We start from the raw sequence: 27,185 nt of genomic DNA, 5'->3' as shown, positions 1-27,185 counted from the left end.
GAGCTTTCACATCATACCAGAGGCTGGAATGAGTGACAGGGCCCAGCAGCCCGCCTGCTAGGCAAATGACCGACTGTGTGACCAACCTGTGGCACCCTCCTCCCCCGGGGAAGCTGCTGAGATGTGTAGAGCTGATGTGTTGAGGATTAGGAGGGAAGGTGGTGTGGAGGGCAGAAGTCTGTGTTGTGCACTAAGCCCAGTAGAGAGAATGTCCAGAAGGGCGAGACAAAGCCAACTCTAAACCTAGTGTTTTCTTCTTTGGAAAAGTAAACGTCTGGTGAGACTGGGGCCATGTCAAGGGAACTGTGCGCGATCGATAACTTCAAGTGGCATTTGAAGCTCCAGAGACACTTATACCATAATACCAAACATCCTGCCCAGACCAAAAGAGGACTGGCCAGCAGCAGCAGTGCAATCACATCGATGAGTTGGGAGGGACCAGGAGGCGTGAGATACATTAGTCTTGCTGATACAGCTGCATCAAGGGGGCCTTCCTTACTCCACTAGTGGCTGCACTTCTGAGCAGGCAGCCATGGAGGGAACAATTTTAATTTAATTTTAAATGAAGCTTCTTAAATATTTTGAAAACCTTGTTTACTTTACATACAACAATAGTTTAGTTATATAATATAGACTTAGAGAGAGAGACCTTCTAAAAAACGTTAACGTGTATTACCGGCACGCGAAACCTTAAATTAAAGAGAATAAATGAAGACTCGGCACACCGCTTCTGAAAGGTTGCCTACCCCTGTCCTAGAGTGTATCCTTCAGAAAAACATCCCATTGTGATTTAACAATTGTCACTGATGGAGAATTCACTCTGACCCTGGGGAAATTGTTCCAGTGGTTAATTCCTCTCACTGTTAAAAATGTACACCTTATTTCCAGTCTGCATTTGTCTAGCTTCTACTTCCAGCCATTGGATCGTGTTAGACCTTTCTCTCCTCGTTTAAAGAGCCCATTATGAAATATTTATTCCCCGTGCAGGTACTTAGAGACTGTCATCAAGTTATTCCTTAATGTTCTCTTTGCTAAGTTAAATACACTGAGCTCCTTGAGTCTATCTACCCCAGCTTCTCCTGTTAACGCATCCCAGGATCACTTGAGCCCTTTCGGCCACAGTGCCGCACTGGGAGCTCATGTTCAGCGGATTATTCACCGCAACCCCCACATCTTTTTCAGGGTCTCTGCTTCCCAGGAGAGAGTCCTGCATCCCCAAATGTGGCCTGCATACTTCGTGTCTAGATGTCTACATTTACATTTAGCCATGTTAAAAAAAACACATTCTTTGCTTGTGCCAATTTACTGAGCAATCCAGATCATTCTGTCCTCTTCATTATCTACCAATCCCCCAGTTTTTGTGTCATCTGCAAACTTGATCAGTGATGATTTTATGTTTTCTTCCAGGTCAATGATACAAATGTTAAGTAGCTCCTGGACAAGAACAGATCTCTTTGGGACCCCACTAGAAACACTATTGCAGACCAAGCAAGCTCCCAAATACCCCAGTGCTAATCCAAGAGCAACCAGTGATTGGATCAGGACACAGCAGGGTTAACAGGGGCTAATGGACCCAAAAGAAGGGGAACGCAGCTTGCTTACCCGGAAAGCACTCCCAGGACAAGGTTAAGAACAAAGAAGGAGCCGATGATGATGAGGGGGATGAAGTACAGCCAGTTCCAGGTGGCTCCTAAGGCATCATTGGTCTGAAAGGGAAAAAACAACAACGTTACACTGTATTCCACCTCTGTGTGACCATGAAGGGCTCCGGTTACTTCATCCCCCAGGGTCTATAACCAGGGCCCTGTGTGCCCCGGGATTCCACAGCCACGGAGCCTTCTGCAGAATCCTGCATGTTGCCCAAGTGCCATAGAACTGACTATGCCACCCTCCCACCCCATGTAATTCACTGAAGTTGCCATTTGGTACCCAGCACTGGATGGGAGCCTTTGCCCCCTGCCTCCACCCTGCCTGTGCTGTCCTGTACTGTCCTTGTCAGGTGCAGCTCACCAGCACAGGCCCCCTTGTACGGCACTTTAAAGGGCAGAGCAGGAGCCAGAGAGGGAGAAACTGGCTTGGCATCTTCCTGTCCTGAGCCAAGAGCATATCCAGACCTGCCCTGATCCAACCAGGGAGGAGCCACTTGTAGCACCTTGGAGAGGGGTTGTTTGGAGCTCTCACCACTAGGCTTGATTAGGCGGAGGAGCCGTGCCATGCTCAGACAGCTCTGCTCCCCATACTGCCCTGATGGATATGGGCAGGGGTCTGGGGAGCCGGGATATCTGCAGAGCGGCACCACAGCAGGCCTGAGAAGGAGAACTGAGGCGTGGGAGGGAAGCTGCTCTAAACTGGCTCAGCTGCCCTTGTTTCCCCAGGGAATGTGCAGCAGTCACCTGCAGTGGGGCTGAGGGGCTGGGCTCAGAGCTGGGCCAGGTGGTGGCGAGGTTGAGAAGGGAACTGGAGCTGTGAGCGTTAGAACTGGCCTGCATGGAAAGCACTGAGTGCCCAGCACAGAACAAGTGACATGGTACTGAGCTGCTGCTGGCTTATGAGCTTCCTGGACAGTCAATGCTCAAAGATCTGCATGCCGAGCCACACCTGCCTGGAGGGAAAGAGAGCGGTCAGTGCCTGCTCTGACACTGCACACCGTGGCATAAAGCCAGAATCCCGGCTCTGGCGGAGGAAGAGTCTTTATCCCAAATCTTTACACAAACATCAGGAGCTGGGCACTTGGGGGGGTTGCATGCAAACTCTTCCAGAGTCCCAGTTCCTCTGCTTCTGCTCCAGTGCTTCTCCCCAAGCCACTCCCTCCAGCCATGTCCCAAGGGAAGGGAGGGAGCTAAACTGACTCATTAGCTGGGCTGGCTCCTCGCAGCAGGCTGTCTGCTGAGCTGGGCTGGGGTGCAAAGGGGACAAATACTGCAGGCCGTGGGCTGGAGGCTGTGCCAGAGAATTTAGGGGGCCTCACCCCACAATACATGGGGCCTTGGCTATTGCACTGCCTTACTGAAGCACAAGTCAAATAACAAACAAATGAATATCGCTCATGTCTGTGTCTCCTGGAATAGAACTAATGCGGCTGGAAGCCCACGCCAGGCATGGGCCACTGGAGAGAATGGCACCAATTTAGCTGCAGGAGGTCAGACTAGATGATCACGATGGTCCCTTCTGGTCTGAAAGTCTATGAGCCTTGAGCTGGAGTATGGCCACAGACACTACCAGTCCTACCAAGCAATGTTTCATCTTGATCCAAATAAAGGATGGAGAATCGTACCCTGAGACAGAATGTCTCAGCAGGCCGTGCCTTGGCATACTAGAGAAGGCAGCTGCAATCTGCTCCATTATAAGCAAACCAGGGGAGGTTCTCAGTCTCCTTCCACATTGCAAATGCTGCCCTCCGAGGGGCAGAATGGGAACAGCCCCAGCCTTCCCCTAAAATGGGTCATCCCATGCACACAAACCAGGAACCTCTCTTCTCTTCCCCACCTCTCCTGCAGTTCTGTGCTCTCTGCTCTGGTGTGGCAAGAAAGCAGCAGTCTCAATTTGGCTTGGGACTTCTAGCGTTCCTCCGACACAACCTTCCTCCTCTGGACTGGAACATGGAACCAGGACTTGTGCCAAAGGAGGAAACGGGCACAGACACACTGCTCCTCTCCTCGTTATCCCAAAAGGAATTGACTGATGACAAGAACTGTCTGAGAGGAGGGAGAAAGGTGGCAGTTTGACTCATTTATTGCTGTTCCAGATGTGCAGCTGATAATGCTGGCTCAGGCCAGGCATGGAGCAGACAAGTGCCGTGTAAACTTCACCCACACAGCTCTGCCAGCCTGACCCACAGAGCAGCCTCTGCTTCTCCAGTCCTGGCCCTGTCACACTGTTCTGCTGGCGCCCCTCAAGGCTGACTTGCAGCATCTCCTTGCTATTCCAGGGCCAGCCCCCTCAAAACTGCTGTATAAATACATCTCCATCGTGACCTTCAGGACCCTCTGCTCTTCCAGCCCTCTTGTTTCTGATAACATACCTCAATCACCCATTATTTCAGGGCTAAGCCTCTCCTACACAGGGACTGACAATGGTGCCAGTGAGCTGAGAAAGTGGGTGAATACCTAGGACCAAGGCCAGCCAGCTCATTTCACACACTGAGTTTAGATTCGGAAGCCATTTCCCCCTCCATCACCTAGAACCCCTCAGAAGGCCTCCCCCAACTGAAAAGCAGCAGAGACTCTGACAGCTGACAGCGTCTGCCTGAGCCAGTCACCTCAGGGGATCTCAAGTCGTCCTCCCCTGCCCCACACGACGGTAGCACACTCTTGGCACTCTTCGCTCGGTACAGACAGGGATTCACAGTGCCAAACCCAGCCTGAAATGTTGTGCCTCTCCCCTTTCCTCCTCCACCAGTCCCAGAGTGCCATCTGTCCTTCCAGTTTGGGGTTATTCCAAGCATACGTCTAGTCTGACCGTGTTGCATTACAGCCTCACTGGTGAGACTCAGAGAAACAGAAAGAGAAGATGCCAGCACCCAGGAGAGCACTAACCACAGGGCCAAACCATATCAGCTTAAAAGGCTTCTAGCGAGCATCGCTCCATGACATCTCAATACAATTATTCACTGAGCCTTTTAATAAAGCAGTGCCCCCTCTCCACCTCCCTGCCACTTCCCAGTTCCCATTCGTCCTCTTGTCAAGTCATCTGCGCATGACACCGGCCCGAGCAGTGATGCGGCAGAACGTGACCGTCTGGGGGAGGTGGCATCAATCTTGTTGGAATGAACAATTCTTTTTTTTCCTAACGCTAATTAAGCCCTCATCTTCATCTGAGTCATCAGCAGCGCATCTCCAGATCGGCCAGTGTAGGGACAACCGTGAGTCTCTTCAAAAAGAAAAGTAATCTCCAAAGACTGGAAGAGCGGCCTAAAAAAAAAAATCTGCAAGGGGGGGGAAAAAAAACCTCTTAACAGGAGATGAGAAATTGCTGGCTAAAACCCCTGAGCTGTGACATTGCTTCCTCACTTTCTGTGCCCCCCAGCCCTGCCCTGCCTCCCAAAGGCTTTTATTGAAAGTGACTCAAATGCACTAAATGCTCCTGAAAAGACTGAATCAAGGCTTTGAAGCAGCTCCTGCCGTCAGCCCAGAACAGACTGTGACACTGAGTGCTGGGAGGTAGTAAAAAAGGGCCAGATGGGACTACATCCACCGTCCAGGAGCCCTCCCGCTCACGAACGTGGGCCTAATACTCCAGTGCCCCGCACCCGACAGCCGTTTCTCCAGTGCTAAGTGGGTGGAAAACACGCCCGAATCAGAAGGAGGCTCCTCTCCAAGCCAGCTGCCCAGCCATCTCCTGCCACGGAGGCAGACAGCCCATTCCCTGATCCCTCCCAAGTGACATACAGTCACTGCCTGTCTCTCTGCCCTAAGACCTGCCTGCTGATGCTCCCAGGCTTTGTGTCGCTCTCTTGTTGTCTCTGCCTCGCTTTCCTCACCTGCAGACTCTAATTACTGAGAGTGACACACAAACGAGAGGGGGATCATGACAGACGGTGAAAGCAGCTTGGGGGCGGTGGTGCACCTGTGCCGGGAAAATGGTCTCAATTACCAGCAATTTCAGCCGTGACGCAGCGGCAATGTTTTCTTTGACGAACCTGCCCAGCTGGGGGCGGTGCCACCTCCTCTTGAAGTAAACAGTCACACATGGCAATTATCACATTAACCTCCGGAGAGGAGCGCGGGAGAGATGGGCGGATGGATGAGGAGGCGGTGGCGGAGGGGGGATTAGAACCCGTGTCTCTCCACACTTTGCAGGCAGTGCAAAGAGGGGCATCTCTTGCCTTTCCCAAGTCCTTTGGGGAAGACGCGAAATCAAAGCCAGATGAGAGGAGAAGCCCAGTTCGTAAAGCACTGGAAAAATGGAAGCAAAGCTCCCATCTCTCCAAAGGCATCTGCCCTCAGCCAGGCTGGGCTTGGGTGCGAGGCAGAGGTTCATTCCCCCTCCAGTCCTTCACACGTCTCTCCAAAGGCCCTGCATTTTGAGAGCTTCCCTTGGTATCCTCCCTTCCAAGCATGTCCCTGTGCCCTGCTGCTCACCATGGCTTGGAAAGATGGATCTGGGGAGCCATCCCTTCCCTGCCCCTACTGACAAGCATCATGATTCCTCCCAATGGCCTAACTCTCATAACAGCTCCCACTCCCCCACGCCCTATGGTAACAAGCAATCTCACCTCCAGCTGGCCTCCCAGCCGTCCAAGCTTCCCCCTTCACACATGTTCTTTGTGGGAATCAGCCTGAGGCCCTCACAAAGCTTAGCTGGTGTGAAACCCTCCCGAGCAGTGGGCTGAGCCAGATAGCTGCCTCCTAACTGGAGCTTGCTGGGGAGGGCTCTGAGTTATTACAGAGAATTCTTTCCCAGGTGTCTGGCTGGTGGGTCTTGCCCACATGCTCAGGGTCTAACTGATCGCCAGATTTGGAGTTGGGAAGGAATTTTTCCCCAGGTCAGATTGGCAGAGACCCTGGGGGGTTTCGCTTTCCTCTGCCGCATGGGGCACAGATCACTTGCAGGTTTGAATTAATGTAAATGGTGGAATTCTCTGTAATTTTAAGCGTTTAAATCAAGATTTGAGGACTTCAGTAACTCAGCCAAAGAATAGGGGCCTGTTACAGGAGTGGGTGGGTGAGGTTCTGTGGCCTGCAATGTGCAGAAGGTCAGACTAGATGATCATGATGGTCCCTTCTGGCCTTGACATTCATGAGTCTATAACGAGAGGCAGTATCTGAGGGTAGACACGGGTGTTGGGTGGTAGCTCCAGGAACCACAACGACTGATAGAAGCAAACCTCTGGGAAGTTAGGAGTCTGGGGTGTGCTGAACGTGAGAGTGGTTGGATCCCTACCAATGCCCCCTCATCTGGGCCCACTCAGCCACTCCCAGCCCCAGCTAGAACCAGGAAAGGTAACGGTGCACAGGAATGAATCACAACGAAGGGCAGAATTGATCAAAATCTATCAAGGCTTGAAAGCACAGAGGTTCTGTCTGAGATTGGGGTGACGACTGTTTCACTCATCCCTAATATTGACATTGCCTTTTGCATTAAGCCACCTTCTCCCCCACCCCAGTGTAGATGACGAGACACCCTGGCCATTACTAGATGCTTAAGGCAGCATGGCCTAGTGGGTAGGGGACTGGACTAGGGTTCATTCCCAGCTCTGCCACTGCCCTATGGGGTGACCTTGGGCAAATCACTTCACATCTCTGTTTCCCTCTCTGTCTAGCCCATTTTGACTGTAAGCTCTTTGGGGCAGGGACTGACTTATTCTGTTTTCAGACAGCATCTCGCACAACGTGGCCCTGACCTCAAGTGGGGCCTCTATGCACTACTATGACCTAGATAATCATGCACCTGGCCTAGACAGTGCTGGGGACTCTGACTCCAGGTAAAACAGATCAGGACAAAGTTGCCAAGAAGAACTGGGTTCCAGGTCACAGCCTAAGGGACTGTCTGGTTTATTTCCTTCATGCTTTTATGTGAACTGACTGCAGGGGGGCCAGTGCCAGATTTATAGTGCTGGACTCTTTAGTCCTCTCTTTATCTACCAAAGAGGCACAGCGTGGGCAGCAGCCATGCAGCCATCCCCCTCCAGTCATGGAGGAGGAGACACTCCTCTAGGCAGGGGGCATATCCGGGCATTCTGCATGTCAGTGCCGGAGAGGTGCACATGTGTGGGAGCGACAGACACCCGTTAAATGGGAAACAGACTCAATAGCAAATAGGTAAGAACTTTCTGTCACTACTGACCCGGGGCAGATTCTCACCCCTGATCTGGAAGCTCTCTGTTCCTTTCCCAATCACCCAGAGCATCTGGCCTGACCCCTCCCAAGAAGTCCCAGGTCCCCAGTTCTAATTAGCCAGGCCACTGAGCAGTCTCCTTTCCAGTCTTTCTGCTGCTCCCCCAAATGCCAGCCTCTCATGGATTTGCCAGGACGCTCCAGCCACACCGCCGGCAGCATTTGCAGCTGTGTTTTAAGTGCTCTTCAGAGCAGGAGCAGAGATGAAAAATCACCATGGACTTTACCAGCTGGAGGGAGACAGTGTTTGCCCGACGCACCAAAGGGACAGGGAGCCGGGGTGGGGGGGAAGGGGGAGGGAGACAAGAAATGCAGTAACTTGGAGACAAACCACAAAGCTTCCTTCTGACATGCAAAGTGACTCTGGCAATGCCCAGGCTTGTGGAGTCCCAGGTCAGCGAGAGCCTTTAACAAAGATTGATCCTGGCTTTTCCCCCCACCCTCCTTTCTGTCAGGGGATCTCCAACTGCTTTACGCTCACTCGTCAGCACCCCCGCATTATAAAGTATTACACCCGTTCTTCCGACAGGGAAACTGAGGCATAGAGGGGCTAAAGGAAACATCTTCAAAAGCTTGGCCAGGTGCAGATAGGCATTTGGGAGCCTATGGGCTCAGGGGGCAGTTGGGTGCCCAAAAGATTTCCAGCCATGCCAGTGATGCCTGACTGCCCTGGGGCTTCAGCATCCCAAGAGGGAGAGGCGTGGTAGGAGGAGTCACTGTCACAAAGCCTTGGGACACTCCCGGGCTGCAGGTTCGAAGTCAAGCAAGCTCCACATTCAGATGCTCCTGGCAGTCCCCAGCACATGGGGACCTGGCAATCTCAGGGGTCAGCTGCTTCCCCAGGACCATGGCAGCTCTGTGCCTTAGGTATACTGACGTTAACTACACTTTGGGTGATGGATCGGGGCTCTCTCTGCAGCTGGCCACAGCTACAAACTCCCTTCCACCAGCTACCAGCCTGGCCGCGGATCACCCCACCATCAGAATACAAGGTGAGCTCTGCCTCGTCATGCAACGCTTCCTCCCACCAGCTCCCTGTGGCTGGCAAGGACAGCGAGCAAACATTCCCGACCAAGCAAGCAGAACCGCGCAGGATCACACAGGGAACAAGACGGATTGCTTGTGTTATTTACACATGTCCTGCACTTGATATGGAGGGTGAGTTAAAACTACCTAGAGGAGGGGAGATTTAGATAGACCTCTCCCCACGATTTGCACTCTCTCTTCCCCCCCACAGCTAGTTTAGCGCAAACTACATACAGTGTGTTGGGAAGATGGAATTGGGGGCGGGGGTTGTAAATTGGGTCAAGACCGAGCAGGGGAACGAGAAGGATGTTGGAGACAATAAGGGAAAGATTTTGATTGGTGAGCCGGACACTCTCTATGGCAGTTGCACGCTGTACTTGGGCACGGCCCACGCTTGAGTAAAAGGCATTTACTTTATCCCCTGGAGAAATAAAAATAGCTGTTCAGCTCAACAACGCAACACATCCTGCTCCCTGACTGACTCGCTGAAAAGAGACCTCAGACGGCACGCTGAACATTCGCATGGGAGCGCAGCCCTCTCTAGCCGCTGGAAACCAGCAAAGAGATTTAGTGAGGCTAAAGATGGGAGTTCAATTGGAGCGAGGCTTCCCAGGGAATTCAGAACCCTGGGATTTTTTTTTTTTTTGCAACCTTATAGAGCGGCATTCAGCAGCAGATTACAAGCGACTTCACCAGGATTATTACTTAATAATAACGCCCAGAGAACACGTTGTCATCTGTGGAATTCAAAGCGCTGTATAAAGGTGGCTCAGGATTATTGGCCTTATGCAAACTGGGGAAACCGAGGCACAGGATGAAGGACTCACCCCAAGGCCATGGAGCAGGGCAGGTTTCCTGGGTGACCTTGGGCAAGCCAGTCACTCTCTCTGGCCCTCTCTTCTCCCTCTGTAGCAGGGCAATAGCCCTGCCCTGCCTCACAGGGGTGTAGAGGATAAATACATTAGACTGGGAGGGGTACCAGAGAGGAGTGTCTGATATGGGTGGATGGTAGCTGAGGGGGGAAGAGACCCCAGGGGTCCTGAGCCCCAGGTCAGTGCCCTCTCCATGGGACCACACTGCTCTTCCTTGAGTCCCAAACATAAGGAATTCCAATTCATCCTCAGAAGCCCTGAGACGTTGCTCTGACAGCCCCTCTGCAGATATCCCAGCCTAGCCAGGGCTATCAGCAGGTGTGGCAGAACCTGGCAAGATTAAGGTGATCTCTAGTCTGACGGTCCTGCCCCCACTGCTCAGGGAACTGGGAGAGGAGAACATGGGCAAAGGAGAATCTCAGTTTGCTGCACCTGAAAATGGGCACAAGCGTTTCCCAAGGAAAAGTCTGAATACACTCACAGTGGAACAGCTCCCCTAGGACCACATTCCCTCTCTCATCACAGCTGCCGTAAGGCCCCCCACATCTGCACTAGTGCCATACCCACATCTTAACCTGCAATGCCCCTTCCCCCTCCTGATAAACACTGGCCGTCGGGGGCGGGGCAAGGACCCCACCTCACCCACCAGCAATCAGCTCAGCTGCTTTGGCACTGGGTATGGGGCATGTCTCATCAGGGGGCAGAAACAGAGCATGGCTTTGTTAGATATTGCTGCTTAGTTGGATCCCAGCCCATCTCAAGGGGAGCACAGTAGCATCGTAGTTCCCCTAATTCACACCAGTTTTGCCAAGGCCCTCAGCTGGGGGACACATGTGGGATGGATTTGTGCTCCCCAACCCCAAGCCGCTGCCTGCCCCTTACTGGCTCAGCCAGCCCTCTGTCTCACACAGCCCACTGGTGTAACTGCACCTGCTTTGTACCAGGGCCGGGTCCCCTTGCAAGGGCCGAGTCAGGGTGATTCCCTAGCACTGAGGTTTAACGCTCACTTTGCGCCAGAGCAGCTGCCAACACACACAGTGGGGGCCACAAAGGTTCCAGCCAGCTGTAGTCCCCATGGCGGCTGCTCAGGTCTACATAACATTGTCATCATCCTTACAGCCATTAACAAGATCTAAGTTCTGGTCTAGCAGCTCTGAAGCTCACCTCCTCTACTGGCAAAGCTGAGGCCTCCATTCTGCGTGGTGCTGAGCAACCTGGCTCTCCCCCGGTAAAGCACTTACACCCATCCTTAAACAGAAGTTACTGAGATTACTCAGGTGCTTAAAGGTACGTATAAGCTTCAGTGTTTTGCTAGATCTGAGCCAGAGCACTCAGCATCTTGCAGGACTGAGCCCGAAATGGACAGCTCCTTCTCTGGCCCTTTAGCAGAGAGAACTGCTACAAAAGCACAGCTTTCACAGGATAATAAAGGACTGCGGTGCATATATTATAAACACACACCTCTCAACTGAAGCCCATCACGACAGGAAACCAAGCACGTCCTAACCCTAGCCATATGACCTCTTGTGTTTGTGTTATTTTGACACGTGCTGTCATGTCTCCACCAAACCCAAATGATTTGCATTCGATCTACACTATAATCCTTGCAACATCAATGATTCATGTGCAAAGACAGTGGTTAGAAAAGCGAGCCCAGGACAGGCCGAGCAGCCTGTGAGGGTTGAGAGAAGATTGGTAGGCTGGAGGGAGAAGGGACACGCTTTTAGGGGCTAGCTGAATATGGTGGTTTTAGGTTCTGATCCCTTTTTGCACTGTAAGTTTAACTTTTTTTCCTTTCAATTCAAGAAGAGTAACTTGTTTTCTAGTGGAAGAGAATCTAGTGCTAGCACAGAACGTTGCCTGGGCTGATTTACACACGTGAGACGGGCTTGATCCTGACTGGGGTTGATCCCCTGCAATTCTCATGGCCAGCGGGGAGTGCTCAGCATCAATCAGGACCAGCCTTCACCATGGTATTTCATTTTTGTTAGCATTTCTCTCCCACTCCCTCACCCCACCAGCTCCAAATTTTATTCTGTCTTTAGCACTGGATTTTTGGATTCAGATACTTAGCTTGGGGATCTGCACTGGCTCTCTGGGTGTTAGCCATGGACCTATAAATGGCCTGACTGACCATCTCCCTGTGTCATACTAACACTGCTGAGCTGCGCAACAGTGCTTGAGCAGAATCCCCTACAGTGCAATGGAAAGGGGGCTCCTCGCAGGGTGGTCTTCACATGGGCCTTTGGCATGTGCTCACTCTCTGATCAGAAAGAGCCCAATCCTGTTGCCTTTCAGAGCTCGCTGCAAGTCTAGTCTCTTTAATTCAGTTTCCAGGGGAGGAAATCGCTGTTGGAGGAGTGGATGTCTAGGGGATGGGGATTTATTTACATGAACCCTGTACAGTTCTATTAGCTATGCCTACTTCCATAGTTCGTGGGGTTGCTGCTGGAACCCTTCTCTTGAGATTGCATTTGTAACTAACTGTAAGGGACATGCAGAATATAAAATAAGGCCTCATTTGGGCTTTTAAAAATCCAAAGAAATCAATATATTAAGTGGAATTCAAGAGCAATTTTGCAACCTACATGTCATGCTAGGAGTCTACTACAGGCCACCTAACCAGGTAGAAGAGGTGGATGAGGCTTTTTTTAAACAACTAACAAAATCATCCAAAGCCCAAGATTTGGTGGTGATGGGGGACTTCAACTATCCGGATATATGTTGGGAAAATAACACAGCGGGGCACAGACTATCCAACAAATTCTTGGACTGCATTGCAGACAACTTTTTATTTCAGAAAGTTGAAAAAGCTACTAGGGGGGAAGCTGTTCTAGACTTGATTTTAACAAATAGGGAGGAACTCGTTGAGAATTTGAAAGTAGAAGGCAGCTTGGGTGAAAGTGATCATGAAATCATAGAGTTTGCAATTCTAAGGAAGGGTAGAAGGGAGAACAGCAAAATAGAGACAATGGATTTCAGGAAGGCGGATTTTGGTAAGCTCAGAGAGCTGATAGGTAAGGTCCCATGGGAATCAAGACTGAGGGGAAAAACAACTGAGGAGAGTTGGCAGTTTTTCAAAGGGACACTATTAAGGGCCCAAAAACAAGCTATTCCGCTGGTTAGGAAAGATAGAAAATGTGGAAAAAGACCACCTTGGCTTAACCACGAGATCTTGCATGATCTAAAAAATAAAAAGGAGTCATATAAAAAATGGAAACTAGGACAGATTACAAAGGATGAATATAGGCAAACAACACAGGAATGCAGGGGCAAGATTAGAAAAGGCAAAGGCACAAAATGAGCTCAAACTAGCTACGGGAATAAAGGGGAACAAGAAGACTTTTTATCCCTTCCGAGGGAAACGGTGGGGGCGAAAGACCTCTCTGGCTTCAAGATTAGGCTAGATAAGTTTATGGAGGGAATGGTTTGATGGGATTACGTGATTCTAATCAATTAGGCAATAACGGCCATCGCTGGTAAAATGAGGGTCTGGCTAGAGAATCTTGCCTGTATGCTCGGGGTTTTGCTGATCGCCATATTTGGGGTCGGGAAGGAATTTTCCTCCAGGGTAGATTGGCAGTGGCCCTGGAGGTTTTTCGCCTTCCTCCGCAGCATAGGGCAGGGGTCGCAAGCTGGAAGATTCTCTGCGACTTGAAGTCTTTAGATCACGATCTGGAGACTTCAACAGCAGAGCTAAGGGAAAGTGGGGGGGTCAGCTTTTGTGGCCTGCATCATGCGGGGGGTCAGACTAGATGACCATATTGGTCCCTTCTGACCTTAAAGTCTATGAGTCTATGAGTCTATGAGTCTATAATACATTAGAAGGAAGAGGAAGACCAAAGACAGGGTAGGCCCACTGCTTAGTGAAGAGGGAGAAACAGTAACAGGAAACTTGGAAATGGCAGAGATGCTTAATGACTTCTTTGTTTCGGTCTTCACCGAGAAGTCTGAAGGAATGCCTAACATAGTGAATGCTAATGGGAAGGGGGTAGGTTTAGCAGATAAAATAAAAAAAGAACAAGTTAAAAATCACTTAGAAAAGTTAGATGCCTGCAAGTCACCAGGGCCTGATGAAATGCATCCTAGAATACTCAAGGAGCTAATAGAGGAGGTATCTGAGCCTCTAGCTATTATCTTTGGAAAATCATGGGAGACGGGAGAGATTCCAGAAGACTGGAAAAGGGCAAATATAGTGCCCATCTATAAAAAGGGAAATAAAAACAACCCAGGAAACTACAGACCAGTTAGTTTAACTTCTGTGCCAGGGAAGATAATGGAGCAAGTAATTAAGGAAATCATCTGCAAACGCTTGGAAGGTGGTAAGGTGATAGGGAACAGCCAGCATGGATTTGTAAAGAACAAATCATGTCAAACCAATCTGATAGCTTTCTTCGATAGGATAACGAGTCTTGTGGATAAGGGAGAAGCTGTGGATGTGGTATACCTAGACTTTAGTAAGGCATTTGATACGGTCTCGCACGATATTCTTATCGACAAACTAGGCAAATACAATTTAGATGGGGCTACTATAAGGTGGGTGCATAACTGGCTGGATAACCGTACTCAGAGAGTTGTTATTAATGGTTCCCAATCCTGCTGGAAAGGCATAACGAGTGGGGTTCCACAGGGGTCTGTTTTGGGACCAGCTCTGTTCAATATCTTCATTAACAACTTAGATATTGGCATAGAAAGTACGCTTATTAAGTTTGCGGATGATACCAAACTGGGAGGGATTGCAACTGCTTTGGAGGACAGGGTCATAATTCAAAATGATCTGGACAAATTGGAGAAATGGTCTGAGTTAAACAGGATGAAGTTTAACAAAGACAAATGCAAAGTGCTCCACTTAGGAAGAAAAAATCAGTTTCACACATACAGAATGGGAAGAGACTGTCTAGGAAGGAGTACGGCAGAAAGGGATCTAGGGGTTATAGTGGACCACAAGCTAAATATGAGTCAACAGTGTGACGCTGTTGCAAAAAAAGCAAACATGATTCTGGGATGTATTAACAGGTGTGTTGTTAGCAAGACACGTGAAGTCATTCTTCCGCTCTACTCTGCTCTGGTTAGGCCTCAGCTGGAGTATTGTGTCCAGTTCTGGGCACCGCATTTCAAGAAAGATGTGGAGAAATTGGAAAGGGTCCAGAGAAGAGCAACAAGAATGATTAAAGGTCTTGAGAACATGACCTATGAAGGAAGGCTGAAAGAATTGGGTTTGTTTAGTTTGGAAAAGAGAAGACTGAGAGGGGACATGATAGCAGTTTTCAGGTATCTAAAAGGGTGTCATAAGGAGGAGGGAGAAAACTTGTTCACCTTAGCCTCTGAGGATAGAACAAGAAGCAATGGGCTTAAACTGCAGCAAGGGAGGTCTAGGTTGGACATTAGGAAAAAGTTCCTAACTGTCAGGGTGGTTAAACACTGGAATAAATTGCCTAGGGAGGTTGTGGAATCTCCATCTCTGGAGATATTTAAGAGTAGGTTAGATAAATGTCTATCAGGGATGGTCTAGACAGTATTTGGTCCTGCCATGCGGGCAGGGGACTGGACTCGATGACCTCTCGAGGTCCCTTCCAGTCCTAGAATCTATGAATCTATGAAAAAATCCTTCCTCGATCTGTGTTCATATGGGATGCACCTGCCATGGGTGGAGGGACCCTCTCCTACCTAAAAATAAATACAAACGTGCCATTTTAGCAGCTAGTCTCTGTTCCTTTTCTGAGTTACTTTTTGTACTGCAGTAGCACCTAGAGGCCCCAGGCAGGGATCAAGACTCCACTGGGCCTACACAGACAGACAGTCCCTGCCTCAGAATTTCTATAGCCTAAACTTCCTGACCAGAAAAGTAGCCAAATCCACCTATCCCCCCAAAACACAAGCAAAAGTCTCTGCAGCCTGTATGCAATGGACCCTCCTGCACAAACTCGTCTACATTAGCAGATAGTCACTCACTGGTGCTGGAATCCAGGCCAAAGATGCACAGAGTTTGATTGGTATAACATACAATCATTACCATCACCAGCTTTCCATGACCTATTCATGGAATAGATTGTGCTGTGATGGAAAAAAATGATGTGTACACAAACTTGGCCTATAATTGTGCCAATCTGTACCTTTCTGCAAAGAAAACCTCATGGTTAGTCATGTCTGCCATGGGCCGCTGGAGAGCTTGTATTCATTTCATGCCTCTGGCAAGACGTCTAGGAATTTTCCACCCAGTCTTAAATTCACCCACACAGAGACCCATTAATACTGCCATGCTACCGGCAATAATGCTACCACCTGTCCACAAGAATAACTCCAGCAAGAGACACAGTTGCTGCCATGAATAAGTATCATCTGTGATGTCCCAGGATGCGGGGAGCCTTTAAGTAATATTCTAAGGCTCAGTATTACAATAACTAACTAACATCTTTAATTACTACATCCAGTTTGGGTGGAGATCTGCCCAGAGTATCTCATTCCAGTATGCCTGGTGAGAGACCTGAGAAGGATTCCACAGGGATTGTCTCTAGTTGGGGCATTTCAAAGTCTGGCTTAGAAATGAGGAGGGGGATTTCTCCAGGACACTATGGCATCACTCAGACATGAGATAATCTCATTCCAGGTCAGAAATAAACTCAGCAGCAGGTTGACATGCCAAATACTTGCCTGGCTTGAGGGCAAAGTGAGGTGGAAGTGGCTGACGAGGGAGAGTTTCTTGTATAATCTCATCACAACAGGAGGGATATTAGTTTCATATAAAGCAAAAGTAACAAAAGAGAGGTTTTAAACTAAGGATATTCGCTAAGGTCAAAATCATCACTAAAGAGATCCACAGCCTTTCACCCTTCCTGTTTATACATTTGAACAAGAGGATTTGGGGGAAGAGAGAAAGCCAGATGTTTCCAGTAGTCTCTTGTCCAACACCCGCGTAACTCTGTCTGCCTTAAAGTTCACAGCTGGTTTTATAATGACATCTCATTTAGAGGAAGGGTATTTTCTAGCAATCAGCCCAAACAGGAACACTGGGTATGAAACCACCAGCACCTCAAGAGTAAGATCCAGTCCCAAACTTTGCAACTCCGTCTTCTCTCAAAATTGGGCAAAACACTCCCAAACTTTGGAGATGTTGGGATCCAGCTCTGAATTCTATGGCTCAGACCCATCTCTACAATCTTCACTTGGAGTGCTGCCTACCACCTCATCTTCAAACCTCTTCCACTCTGGCCTGTCCTGACATGTAACACATCCCCAAGGAAGATGGATCCCATTTAGGGGGATGGACACATGGATGGGCGAGCACACAAAAATGAGACCAAGTAGGAAAAACCATCATGACTGGTATATTACAAGCAAAAGTCACGACGTTCCCCCCCTCCCAGCCCCAAAGACCCTGCCACGCGCTGCAGAGCTATCCATAAGGAAGCAGATTTACTTCTTCACTTTAATAGCTGTAATCTGATCTCCTGTATGCATGGCCGTGCTTTATTCCTGGCTGCTGGTGCCTGGCATCCATCGGCTCCCCAGTTACTGTACATGGTTTGAATGAAAATGCTTTGCTTTTCTAAATTAGCTTAACAAGGAAATTGGTAAATTTCCTTTGCAGAACAAGGGCTGCTGGCTCTTAGGGAGCTGGACTGCTGCTCTACAGAGCACCGCTGAGGCATGAGTACAAAGCTGTGGCATGAGGGTCAATTATGGGTGTCATATGACTAAGAATACACACGCTACTCTGAGGATTCGAGAGTCAGGGTCCTGCCAGAGCCCCAGAGCCAGCGATGCTGTGCTCAGCTGCTGAGTTTCTACTTTCTCCTTTGAGCTGACAGTTGGCCACTGTAGGCAAAATGCAGGTTCCTCCTACTTTCAAGGGGATCTGAATTTAGGACTTAAGTTTACTCCCTCGGTTTCACTCTGGCAGGACCTGGAAGCCCTGTGGAGGCAGCCATCCCAGCTCTGGCACTGGAGGAAGACCCTTTCATGGCTTACTTGTGATCCTTCTGGCTGATTCTGTAGGGGCGGTGGCTGGCTCTGGTTGGCGCAACGTGGGGGCTAAAGCAGGGGAATTGCAGGGGGATGTTTCTAGGAATCTTCACGTGGGTCAGCCTCAGGCTCTGCTGTTCATCTAAAATTTGGCCGATTCTAACCCAAATCCTTCTGCACAGTTTGGGTTTGAGTCCCCATAGCTAGCTGCTTCCACTCGCAGCTGGGCCCCTGCCTCCCCTCCAGCTCCCCAAATGGGGTAGTCTGTGCAGGTTGTTCCCCTATAGGCCAGGCCTCTCCTCCTGGCCACTCACTGGGGACTGGATTCCCACGCGTCAAGGCTGCTGTGATCACCCTAGAACCTGGCAGCTCAGACTCAGACATTTCAATGAGCTGGCAGTCGGGGTTTAGCGAGTTCAGACTCCCACCCTGCCCTAATTCTCAGAACTCTAAAAGGAGTGAACACAATTCCCCTGCACTAGGAGGCCCTTCTGCTCTAACTCGGGACTCCGTTGACAGCCATTACTAACACCTTCCCCATGCACAACTCCTTGGCTCCCCACAGCCTTTTTATTATGCAGAGGAAGTTTGAAAGAGGTGCCACCTAGTGGTCTGAACACAAACCCAGGAGCCAGGAACTCCCAAGTTCTAATCCTTGCTCTAAAGTTGACTCCTCCTGAAGCCTTGCCAACTCAGACTGACTATTCCCATGCAGTTAATATTTACATACTTACAGGGCTGACGAGGTTTTCATTATGCAATATTTGTGAAGTTCTTTGCACTCATCATCTATTAAACTTGACAGCTTGGGGTGGTGTCTCTGTTTCCACTCTAAAGCTCTGTCATTGGGTGCTTGAAACTTGAATGTCAGGATTCAGACTGAAGCACATACTTTGCTTTTCCAGCAGGATGGATCCCATAAGTTTCCAAAAGGTAAAATAAGTTCAGGCCATTTTCCAGTTATGAGGAGAGATGGACCCAAACTGCAAGGCTTCATACTGCTTCCCATCACCATCAAATCTGAGCATCTTCTGCATAAAATCAATAGCAAAGTCCCTATCAGATTTCATGGAATCCCTGGCATTTCTCCCTTTATAGGGTCAGAAATCTGCTTAGAGCAGGGTTTTTGTGGGGAGTTTGGGACTAAATGGGGTGTTTGAACTGTCAGCATCACTTATGGTGGAAAAGCTTTCTCAAAGAGGAGGGCTTTGAAACGTTTCCTGAAGATAGTCAGATTCTGGATTTGCCTGATCTCCCCTGGAAGATTGTTTCACAGCCAGATCCCCTAGACAGAAAATGCTCTATCCCCAGTTCTCACTTGCTTCATGTTCTGCATTGTCCCAGGGGATTGCAGCTGTCATGGGGGTTCCTAGGTCAGAATTCGGTCTCTGACGTAGCTGGGGCTTGGTCCATTCAGTCAGAACATTTGGAATGTTAATGTTCTGAACGTCCAGAGGTGTTGGCTCAGGCCTATCTCTTTAAAATGGTGTTGACTGGTAAGTTTGGTACATTCAGAGCCCTCCCTGATGGCTTTGCTTTAAAATTAAGGTCTGGGAATGATTCGTCCATATTAGTCAATCAACTGTGTATCTAGGGAGGAAAAGGTGGTCTTGTATTTACAACTCTGTGCAAGGACTCAAGGGATTTGGGTTCAGTCCCCCGCTCCATCTCAGACTCGCTGTACAATCCTGGGCAAGCCACTTAGGCCCTGATTCAGGAAAGCACTTACGTGCGGTCCTCAAGTGGAGATGCTTTCCTGAATCGTGGCTTTAATCTTTCAGTTCCTCAGCTATAAAACTGAGGTAATAATTCATCTCTTACACCTTTGTCTTGCCTACGCAGATTGTAATCTCTTAGGGGCAGGGACTGCCTCTTACTGTGTGTGCCTACCACAACAGGGGATCTTGGTTGAGACCTCTAGACCCTCTGTAATACATACACATGATAGTAATTATTATAGGGAGATTTATAGAGCAACTTTGTGAATCCTCAGTGATATGTTCCAACCTCAACACTGAACTAGATAATGAAGTGTAGCTGCTGGGCTACAGACTGACCCGAGACCCCCTAATTCTGCTCCCAAAGGAGCTGCTGTGCCAACCCAAAGTTCCTTGTGCATTTCTCCCCGTTAAAATACCAACTCTTACTCAGACTTTTCAAGAGAGTGCCTTCCCTAAGGGAACAGCATTATAAAAGGGGAATGGCAGGGAGTTTTTGACAGAACAGATCTTTAAATATATGGATGCAACAGACCGTGTGTTTCTTGCTGTGTCATTTCAGCAAAAAGCAGGAGCATTTGGTGCCCAACACAGGGCTCTGACTTCACTGAGTGCTAAGTACCAGAAATGAGCCAAGAAGAAAAAAAACCATATTTTTCCTTGTTCTTGCTAGGCAGCCACACACTTTCTCCCTCTCCTGTCGCCCTGCAGAACTGCTGGGGATGGCAGGTTGAGCAACACTGAGCCAAACTCATTTCTTTTCTAACTGTATTGACTTCAGCGGAAAAAAAGCAGGGATGGATCTGATCCACTGATTACACACATTCTTTGGGACAACAGCTGGCTGTTTAAGAGCAAAAATGTTAAAGGCTCCTCTACCAGCCTAAACATGGATTCACAAGGACCAGTAGTTCTCCAAAGAGGAGAGAGCCCAAACAGCGAAAGATATATGTACTTTGCCCAGGCTACCCCGCCACGCAGCATGGCATTGTGGGCCAGTCCATTTGCACCGATCTGTATTGCGTCCCACAAATCTAGCAAGCAGACCCTGTCCCCATGTTTGAAACCATTTTCAAGCAGGTTTTAGCCACACGTGACTCACTAGAGCTGGGCCTGAACACAAAAGCTTGGGGATGTCTGGATCCAGGTTCTGGTTCAAAGCATAATAGAGACCAGGGTCAGATGCAAGCTTCTGCAAAGCCCAGGAAAATTTGAACCAAGGGGCGGGGCAGTTCTGGTTTACATTCAACATGTTTAAAATGAGACCACGCTCAGTGAGAGCATCAGAATGGGCCCAGTTTGAAGAAGATTGGTTTTGTCATTTTAGAGGTTATGAAGATTTTAAATCTTCAGGTTGGAACTTGCTAAAGTCCTTGCAAATTTATATCATGTTAAAGCGCTTCAGAGGTTCACAGCCACTTTAAAATGAGAAGTACGCCTGACAGTAAAACCTACTGCATGTGTACACACCAGGATTCTGAACTGTAGATCAAGCAACGAAAAATAAGAGAAGCCTAACTTTAAAGTATGTATGTGAAAAAAACCCAAAATGTTCCCAACTTTACAACTACCAAATCAATTTCCTTCCCACTTGGTTTACTCCTTAGCTTCCAATGAGATCTGAGAAACAAGCCAAACTTGTACAAGATCCATTCAGCCATTGGCAAGGTATGCATGCAAAAAATGTCTGACTGGAATGTGTCAGGCTAGGATTTAATCATCAGATATTGTAAGTCCCTGGGTTTAGAGCTAATAGGCTTGCAATGCTATAAAGATTCTGTACAAACCTTAGTCTGGAGCCAAATGGCCTCTCGCACTAATAAACACCAGTATTCCCGTCCATAGAGGGGAATACACAGCACATGTGATGATATAAAGGCTGTACTGGCACTTGCTTACTTTGCATAACCCACTTTGCTTTGCCACTTGCAAGCAACATAGCCATCCAAAACCCATATCAATAAACTCTTCCTACCATGCCACACCAGCACGTTGTCTCTCTGTGTGCACGTGTGCCTGTATGTATTACACTCTCTTGTACAGTCTCTAGGCAAAAGAATAAATGAACACAAATCTGACATCAGGAATCATAACATTCAAAAACCAGTAGGAGAACACTTCAACCTCTCTGGTCACTCAATAACAGACTTAAAGGTGGCAATTTTGCAACAGAAAAGCTTCAAAAACAGACTCCAACAAGAAACTGCTGAACTTGAATTAATATGCAAACTAGATACCATCAATTTAGGCTTGAATAGAGACTGGGAATGGCTGAGCCATTACACACATTGAATCTATTTCCCCATGTTAAGTATCCTCACACCTCCTTGTCAAACTGTCTGAAATGGGCTACCTTGATTATCACTACAAAAGTTTTTTCTCTTAATTAATTAGCCTCAGAGTTGGTAGGGCAACTCCCACCTTGTCATGTTCTCTGTATGTGTATATAGATCTCCTCACTATATGTTCCATTCTACGCATCCAATGAAGTGGGCTATAGCCCACGAAAGCTTATGCTCAAATAAATTTGTTAGTCTCTAAGGTGCCACAAGTACTCCTGGTCTTTTTACTCTCTTGTACGTACATACACACTCACTCACTCTATTTCCTCTCTCCTTCTCCCTAGCTGCTGCTCTTGCTGGTACAGAGTCAGCAGTCAGAGCCTCACACATTCTGGGCAGCAGCCCTGCTGAGAGGGCTGGGATCTGATAGAAATAGCTGCATAGGTAATAAGATTTGTGCTTGCTACAGAATTGCTAAGAGCACTGGGTGTTGATTAAATTTTCATACCTCCCAGACAGGGATTTTTGTATCTTTTTTGTTTTAAGCACAAGAAGGGCTTTTTCTTTTCTTTTTGTAGCTGTTCCAGCCTGAGAAGCTGGCGCAGCCCCAGGGCACTGCTCCTGCTGCTCATAGGACCCTTTATGTATGCTGCAATGCATTAAAAACCTAGCACACTCCTTCCCGCCCTCTGGATCTCTCCCCCCACCTGCCTCTCCTTCCCCTACATACATACATCTCTCCTCTGCATTTGCCACTTCTCTCTCCCAGCCATGCTGCTCTCACTTTCACTGCCTCTCTCTCCAAAGACACCCCTCTATTTTTTGCATTACGAAAGGGCATACTAACAAGCCTGCACACCATTCGGGAAACCACGAGCAATTAGCCACTGCTTCCTCCTCTCTTCATTGTTACAGACACAACCCTTTAACCTCCTCACTGCTGCTGGAGCAACAGGGTGACTGAAAGCTCCCAGCCAGCCCCAAAGCAGATGGCTTAGCAGGCCATGTAGAGGGTTTGCTAAAAGGCTAAGCCAAGCCTTTTCTCCTCCGAAGCCCCAAGCAGTTTACTACGGGGTGGGCATTTCGGCTGCAACTTTAAGAACGGAGGTCTCTGCTTTGCACGTACTTTTCGTAGGAGCAGGGGTGTGACGGGTCATGAAGCACAGCAGGATTCTGTGGACAGAAATTGGCTCTCCATGCCACTGCCTCCCAGCCTTCACTCTAGGCTAGGGGGTCTGGCGTTTTGAGCTGGGACAGCTGGGGTGGTGGGGATGCAGAGGATGGGCTTTCGGTGAAGACAAAGAAGCGGGCACATGAGGGCTTCAGCACCCCAAGGATGAGGAGAAGGAAAGGGTGCCCACTCCTCACCAAAGCGACACCCTTGTCTCGCCCCCCCACAGCCCTGTGTGTCTGGCTCCATGTGTAGGGGAGAGCTCTCCTGAGAACTCATGCAGAGATGGCAGGGGTGGGGAAACCTCAGAGAAAGTGCCAGGCCTAGCGGTTGGGGGGGGGCAAGGTGTCTTTGAGGTTCACCAGAGCTCGGCCAGCTTGTCATCAGTGGCACCAGCTCAGATGTCCAGGGGCTCCTTCAGGCGGCTGGTTTGCTGGGTCACGGACATAATGTTGTGCCAAGCTCTCTGCTGGCGTAACTCCACTGACCTCCACGCAGATGCATGAGCAGGGAGTTTGGCCCACTGTCTTCTCTGAAGACAGGACTACTGGGGAAGATGGAAAACAGGGAACTTCCCAGTCTCCACCCCCCAAATTCTAGGGATGGGCAAGCAGGGCGGGCGCCCTGGGCACCAACTTCCAGGGGGCTGTGTTGACGGGGCGGGGGTTGTTTTTGGTTTCTTGCTTCACTCTGATTGGGTGGTCTTTTCTCCCCCTCCACTGATTGGCTGGCTGTACAGTTTTGGGGTATTTTGGCTCTGACAGTGGGGTGGTGGGGAGCACCGAAAACATTTTCCACCCTGGCTGGCTAAACAGCTAGGGCCGCTACTACCCCAGTGAATGGGCAGTGCTGTGAGGCTCTGGGTTGCAGCAGGAGGACTGTTTAATAATGAATGTACAAATTTCCCAGCACAGCACTGTCCTGGGAGCTCACGACGGAGAGGAACAGAAGCTGGGGAGACAGACTGTGCACACCGGGGCCTGGAGGTGGAAGCCTGGATCCACCAAGCACATCATTCTCTGCGGGGGCGGTTAAAGGGGCCCTTAGCATAAAAGAGATGGGGCTGAGCCACCATGTTCAGAGACAGGTGCAAACTTTCCAGACTTCAAGGGGGTATAGCTGGGACGGGGGGGGGGGGGGGGGAGAGGGGGGAACTCCCCCTCCCCCTCCCAGTGCCAGGCTCCTTGTGACTGAGGGTTAATCTCTCTTCATTTGCTTTAACTGTCCATTTTCTGCCTGTGCTTGGTTTTAAACCTCTCTCTTGTGAGCTTCTTCACAGTCACTGGTATTCAATTAGACCACAGAAGCATGGCTCTGAGCTTTGTCAGCACCGTGGCAGGGAAAACTTCCCAACACCTAGAAAGCAGCTACTAGAGGAGGAAAAATCCAACAACACATTCTCCTTCTTTCTCTGCCAAGATGCAGAGGGAGCGGGGCTGATGCTATGACGAGAATGCAGGGAAGCGGTGACAAGGAATCCTTCTCTCTCTGGATATGATCACTTCAAAACAATGGCTCTCTGGCAGATTTCATCCCAACAGAAACAACAAGGCAAGAAACTGTGCCATTTGCACCACTGAAGGGCCGAGCATCACCCATCTCAACCATTCCAGAGGAATGGGCTAGACTCAGGAGATCACAGGGGAGATAAATTAAATTAATGGAGATATCCTATCTCCTAGAACGGACCTTGAAGGTCATCAAGTCCAGCCCCCTGCCTTCACTAGCAGGACCAAGTACTGATTTTGCCCCAGATCCCTAAATGGCCCCTCAAGGATTGAACTCACAGCCCTGGGTTTAGCAGGCCAATGCTCAAACCACTGAGCTATCCCTCCCCCTAACTATGTTACCAACTGTGAGGAGCTCAGATACCGTGGTGATGGGGCCAGAGAAGTACCTAGGAGAGCGGCAGCATAGTCTCGTGCAGGGTTCCCCAAATTGGGATTGCGAAGTCATGCCAAAAATCTACACACCCACCAAATAATACATTGAATTTTAAACAGATCCACAACTTAAGTCCTGTAATGTTATGTCCCTGTAAGGCCACCGTACTGTAGTCACCTGAGAACCACAGTGGTTCAGCACAGACCCAGGGCAGGTGATGGTGATTTTGGGCAACTTCCATTTTTGGGTGCCCCATCTGAGATCACAAGAAGGAGCCTGATTTTCAAAGGGCAGGTGTTCAGCTCTTTGGGAAAATCAGGTTCCTTTAAAGGTGCCTCAAGTTGGGCACTCAAGAATTTAAACCAACCCAAATCACGGATCACTTTAAATAATCTTGGCCTCAATATGAAACCTGGACTTGTGTGTGTGCCTAGATTTACCTCATACCAGCCAGTATAAGCCTAAATTCACATGGTTTCAGTAGTCCTCATGCTTTCAGTTTCACTTGGATAACTTCTCTTTGTTAGTAGCCTTCATGCCTACCCAGGAGAGGACATTTGGGGCTCTGTTCTTGTGCTTTTCAACACTCAGATCATCACTGTGGATCATGGCTGACCTCATGCTGTGTATTACAACATGATGTCCTCTACGCATAATCCCAATATAGGCAGAAATTTCAACTCTAGCTCCCAATACATGTTTATGCATGGAAACGTCTGGGATGTTTCTGCTGGGCATCCATCTAGAATTACTCTCTTGTATGGCTGACTCATTCAGTGTTTCGCATTTCAGCTTGTCAAGTTTGGTGGCAGAAATGTGTAGCATTTGAGTCATATTTACTTCAAATTCCTCTTCCTGCAGCAACTTGATTCCCTATTTATAGGCAATCTTGAAAGGAGTTTCTGCTGTAAGCAGCTCCATACCAGGCTTGGATTTCATATTTCACAAGAACATTTGCCATTTCATGATCATTTACAGGATTGCTGTTCAACTCCAGCACAGGCGAGACTTCCTGTTCCGCAGCTTCAACCCTACCGAGTGGGATCCCTCCTTGGCCTTACCAGCCAGCATAGCTTTCCTATCGTGGTCTCCTTGTGTGTCCACGATCTGACACAATCTCTAACAACAGGGGATCATTCCCCTTTTTGTATGCATGCACTATGCATGACTACTTTTCACTCAGTTTCAATATCTATTTTGAAACTTGCCTTTTGTCCATCTATGTCAAATGTCAACCATTAATCTGTCATAGCATCTTGCTCAGGAAATTTAAGAGGACCAGCCAAGAACTCAGTTTCTGCATCCTCATGAATGCATTTTGCTTTTCTGTTTCTTTGCAGGTTGTGCTGAAAGCGACATGCTTTTGAAACATGGTTGCATTTTGTGGCACAAATGCCATTGCAGCTCTTTTGCTGGGCACCTCAGCATCATGCTCCGATTCCCTCCACTTTTATTGCTAGCTAATCTGGTCTGTATCCTGTGCTTATGCCTTGCCATGCATTTTTTAATTAGAGGCACGTCTGCTCGTTCACTGCTAGTTAGCACTCCCATTTGGGAAGTGTGTTTCACTTGCCCTGCAAAAAGCCATTATTCTTTGCAAAGTCAAATCTATTTCGTGCAATAACCTTGCTGTAGCTTGGTTATCAGTTACTGCACAGATAACTCAGTCTGTAATTAGTCTAATCTGTGAATTTGAACAATTCACATCGCTTAGCTGTATTAGCTCTATAACATAACGATCAAGAGGCACACTTGACAGCTAGTTACTTGTCAAGACAACATGCCTTTTCCAGTGACATTCTTGCCAGAATCATGGCATTCTTGACATCCTTGAATGACTGTGTAGCAGATTGCAGTGCATTTCATTCTCCCACTGGAATTACGGTAGGTCTCCAATGCCTCTGGCCCTGCCCAGCCTAACAGTGTAGAGGTTTTCAGCCTCCCCAGTTTCTCTGCAACCTCAGTTGCTTCCGGGAACTCTTGAAAGTATTTCATCCACCCCCTCCATTCTCCGCCAGGTTCCCTTCCAGATTCAGGTGGCTGCATTTGCTCCAGCAGTGACAGAAAGGTGGGTTTGTCCAAGCGCACATGTTTAACTGCCACTGTGAGACTTCAGAGTCCAGGACACAGATTAAGCTAACTCCTGACACCATATACTAAAGGTGTGATACAGAGGAATGCTGTATCACACAACATGATGCTGGGTTACGCCAAGGCTGGGCTGTGGCTAATGCTACAATCACCAGCTCCAAAGGTTTAGGAAATGATTGTTCTGTGGCCTGAGCAAAGGACTAGGAGTCAGGAGCTCCTGAGTGCTAATCCCAGCTCCCCCTCTGGCTATGGACAAGTCCAGAGTTGTCAACTCCTAGAAGTCTTGCTAGATTTGGTATTTTTTCTTAAAGCCCCAGGTCCTGGAGCCATGTGATGAGAGTGGA

The 27,185-nt window shown here is 48.8% G+C and overlaps 1 protein-coding gene across 3 annotated transcripts in view; it reads right to left on the bottom strand.

Moving 5' to 3' along the window:
- Window positions 1–27,185, bottom strand: part of CACNA1E (calcium voltage-gated channel subunit alpha1 E) — a 211,045-nt gene that overhangs the window by 114,078 nt on the left and 69,782 nt on the right. For all 3 annotated transcript variants that reach the window (XM_026656079.1, XM_026656080.1, XM_026656081.1), the window contains exon 7: window positions 1,603–1,706. In XM_026656079.1, coding sequence (XP_026511864.1) covers window positions 1,603–1,706 — 104 coding nt within the window. The remainder of the gene's footprint in view (window positions 1–1,602; window positions 1,707–27,185) is intronic.

This window comes from Terrapene carolina, unplaced genomic scaffold (assembly GCF_002925995.2).
Source record: "Terrapene carolina triunguis isolate 2854851 unplaced genomic scaffold, T_m_triunguis-2.0 Scaffold211, whole genome shotgun sequence".
NCBI classification, from domain to species: Eukaryota; Metazoa; Chordata; order Testudines; family Emydidae; genus Terrapene; species Terrapene triunguis.
Note: the sequence above shows the minus strand (reverse complement) of the source record. Positions and strands in the feature narration are given on the sequence as shown.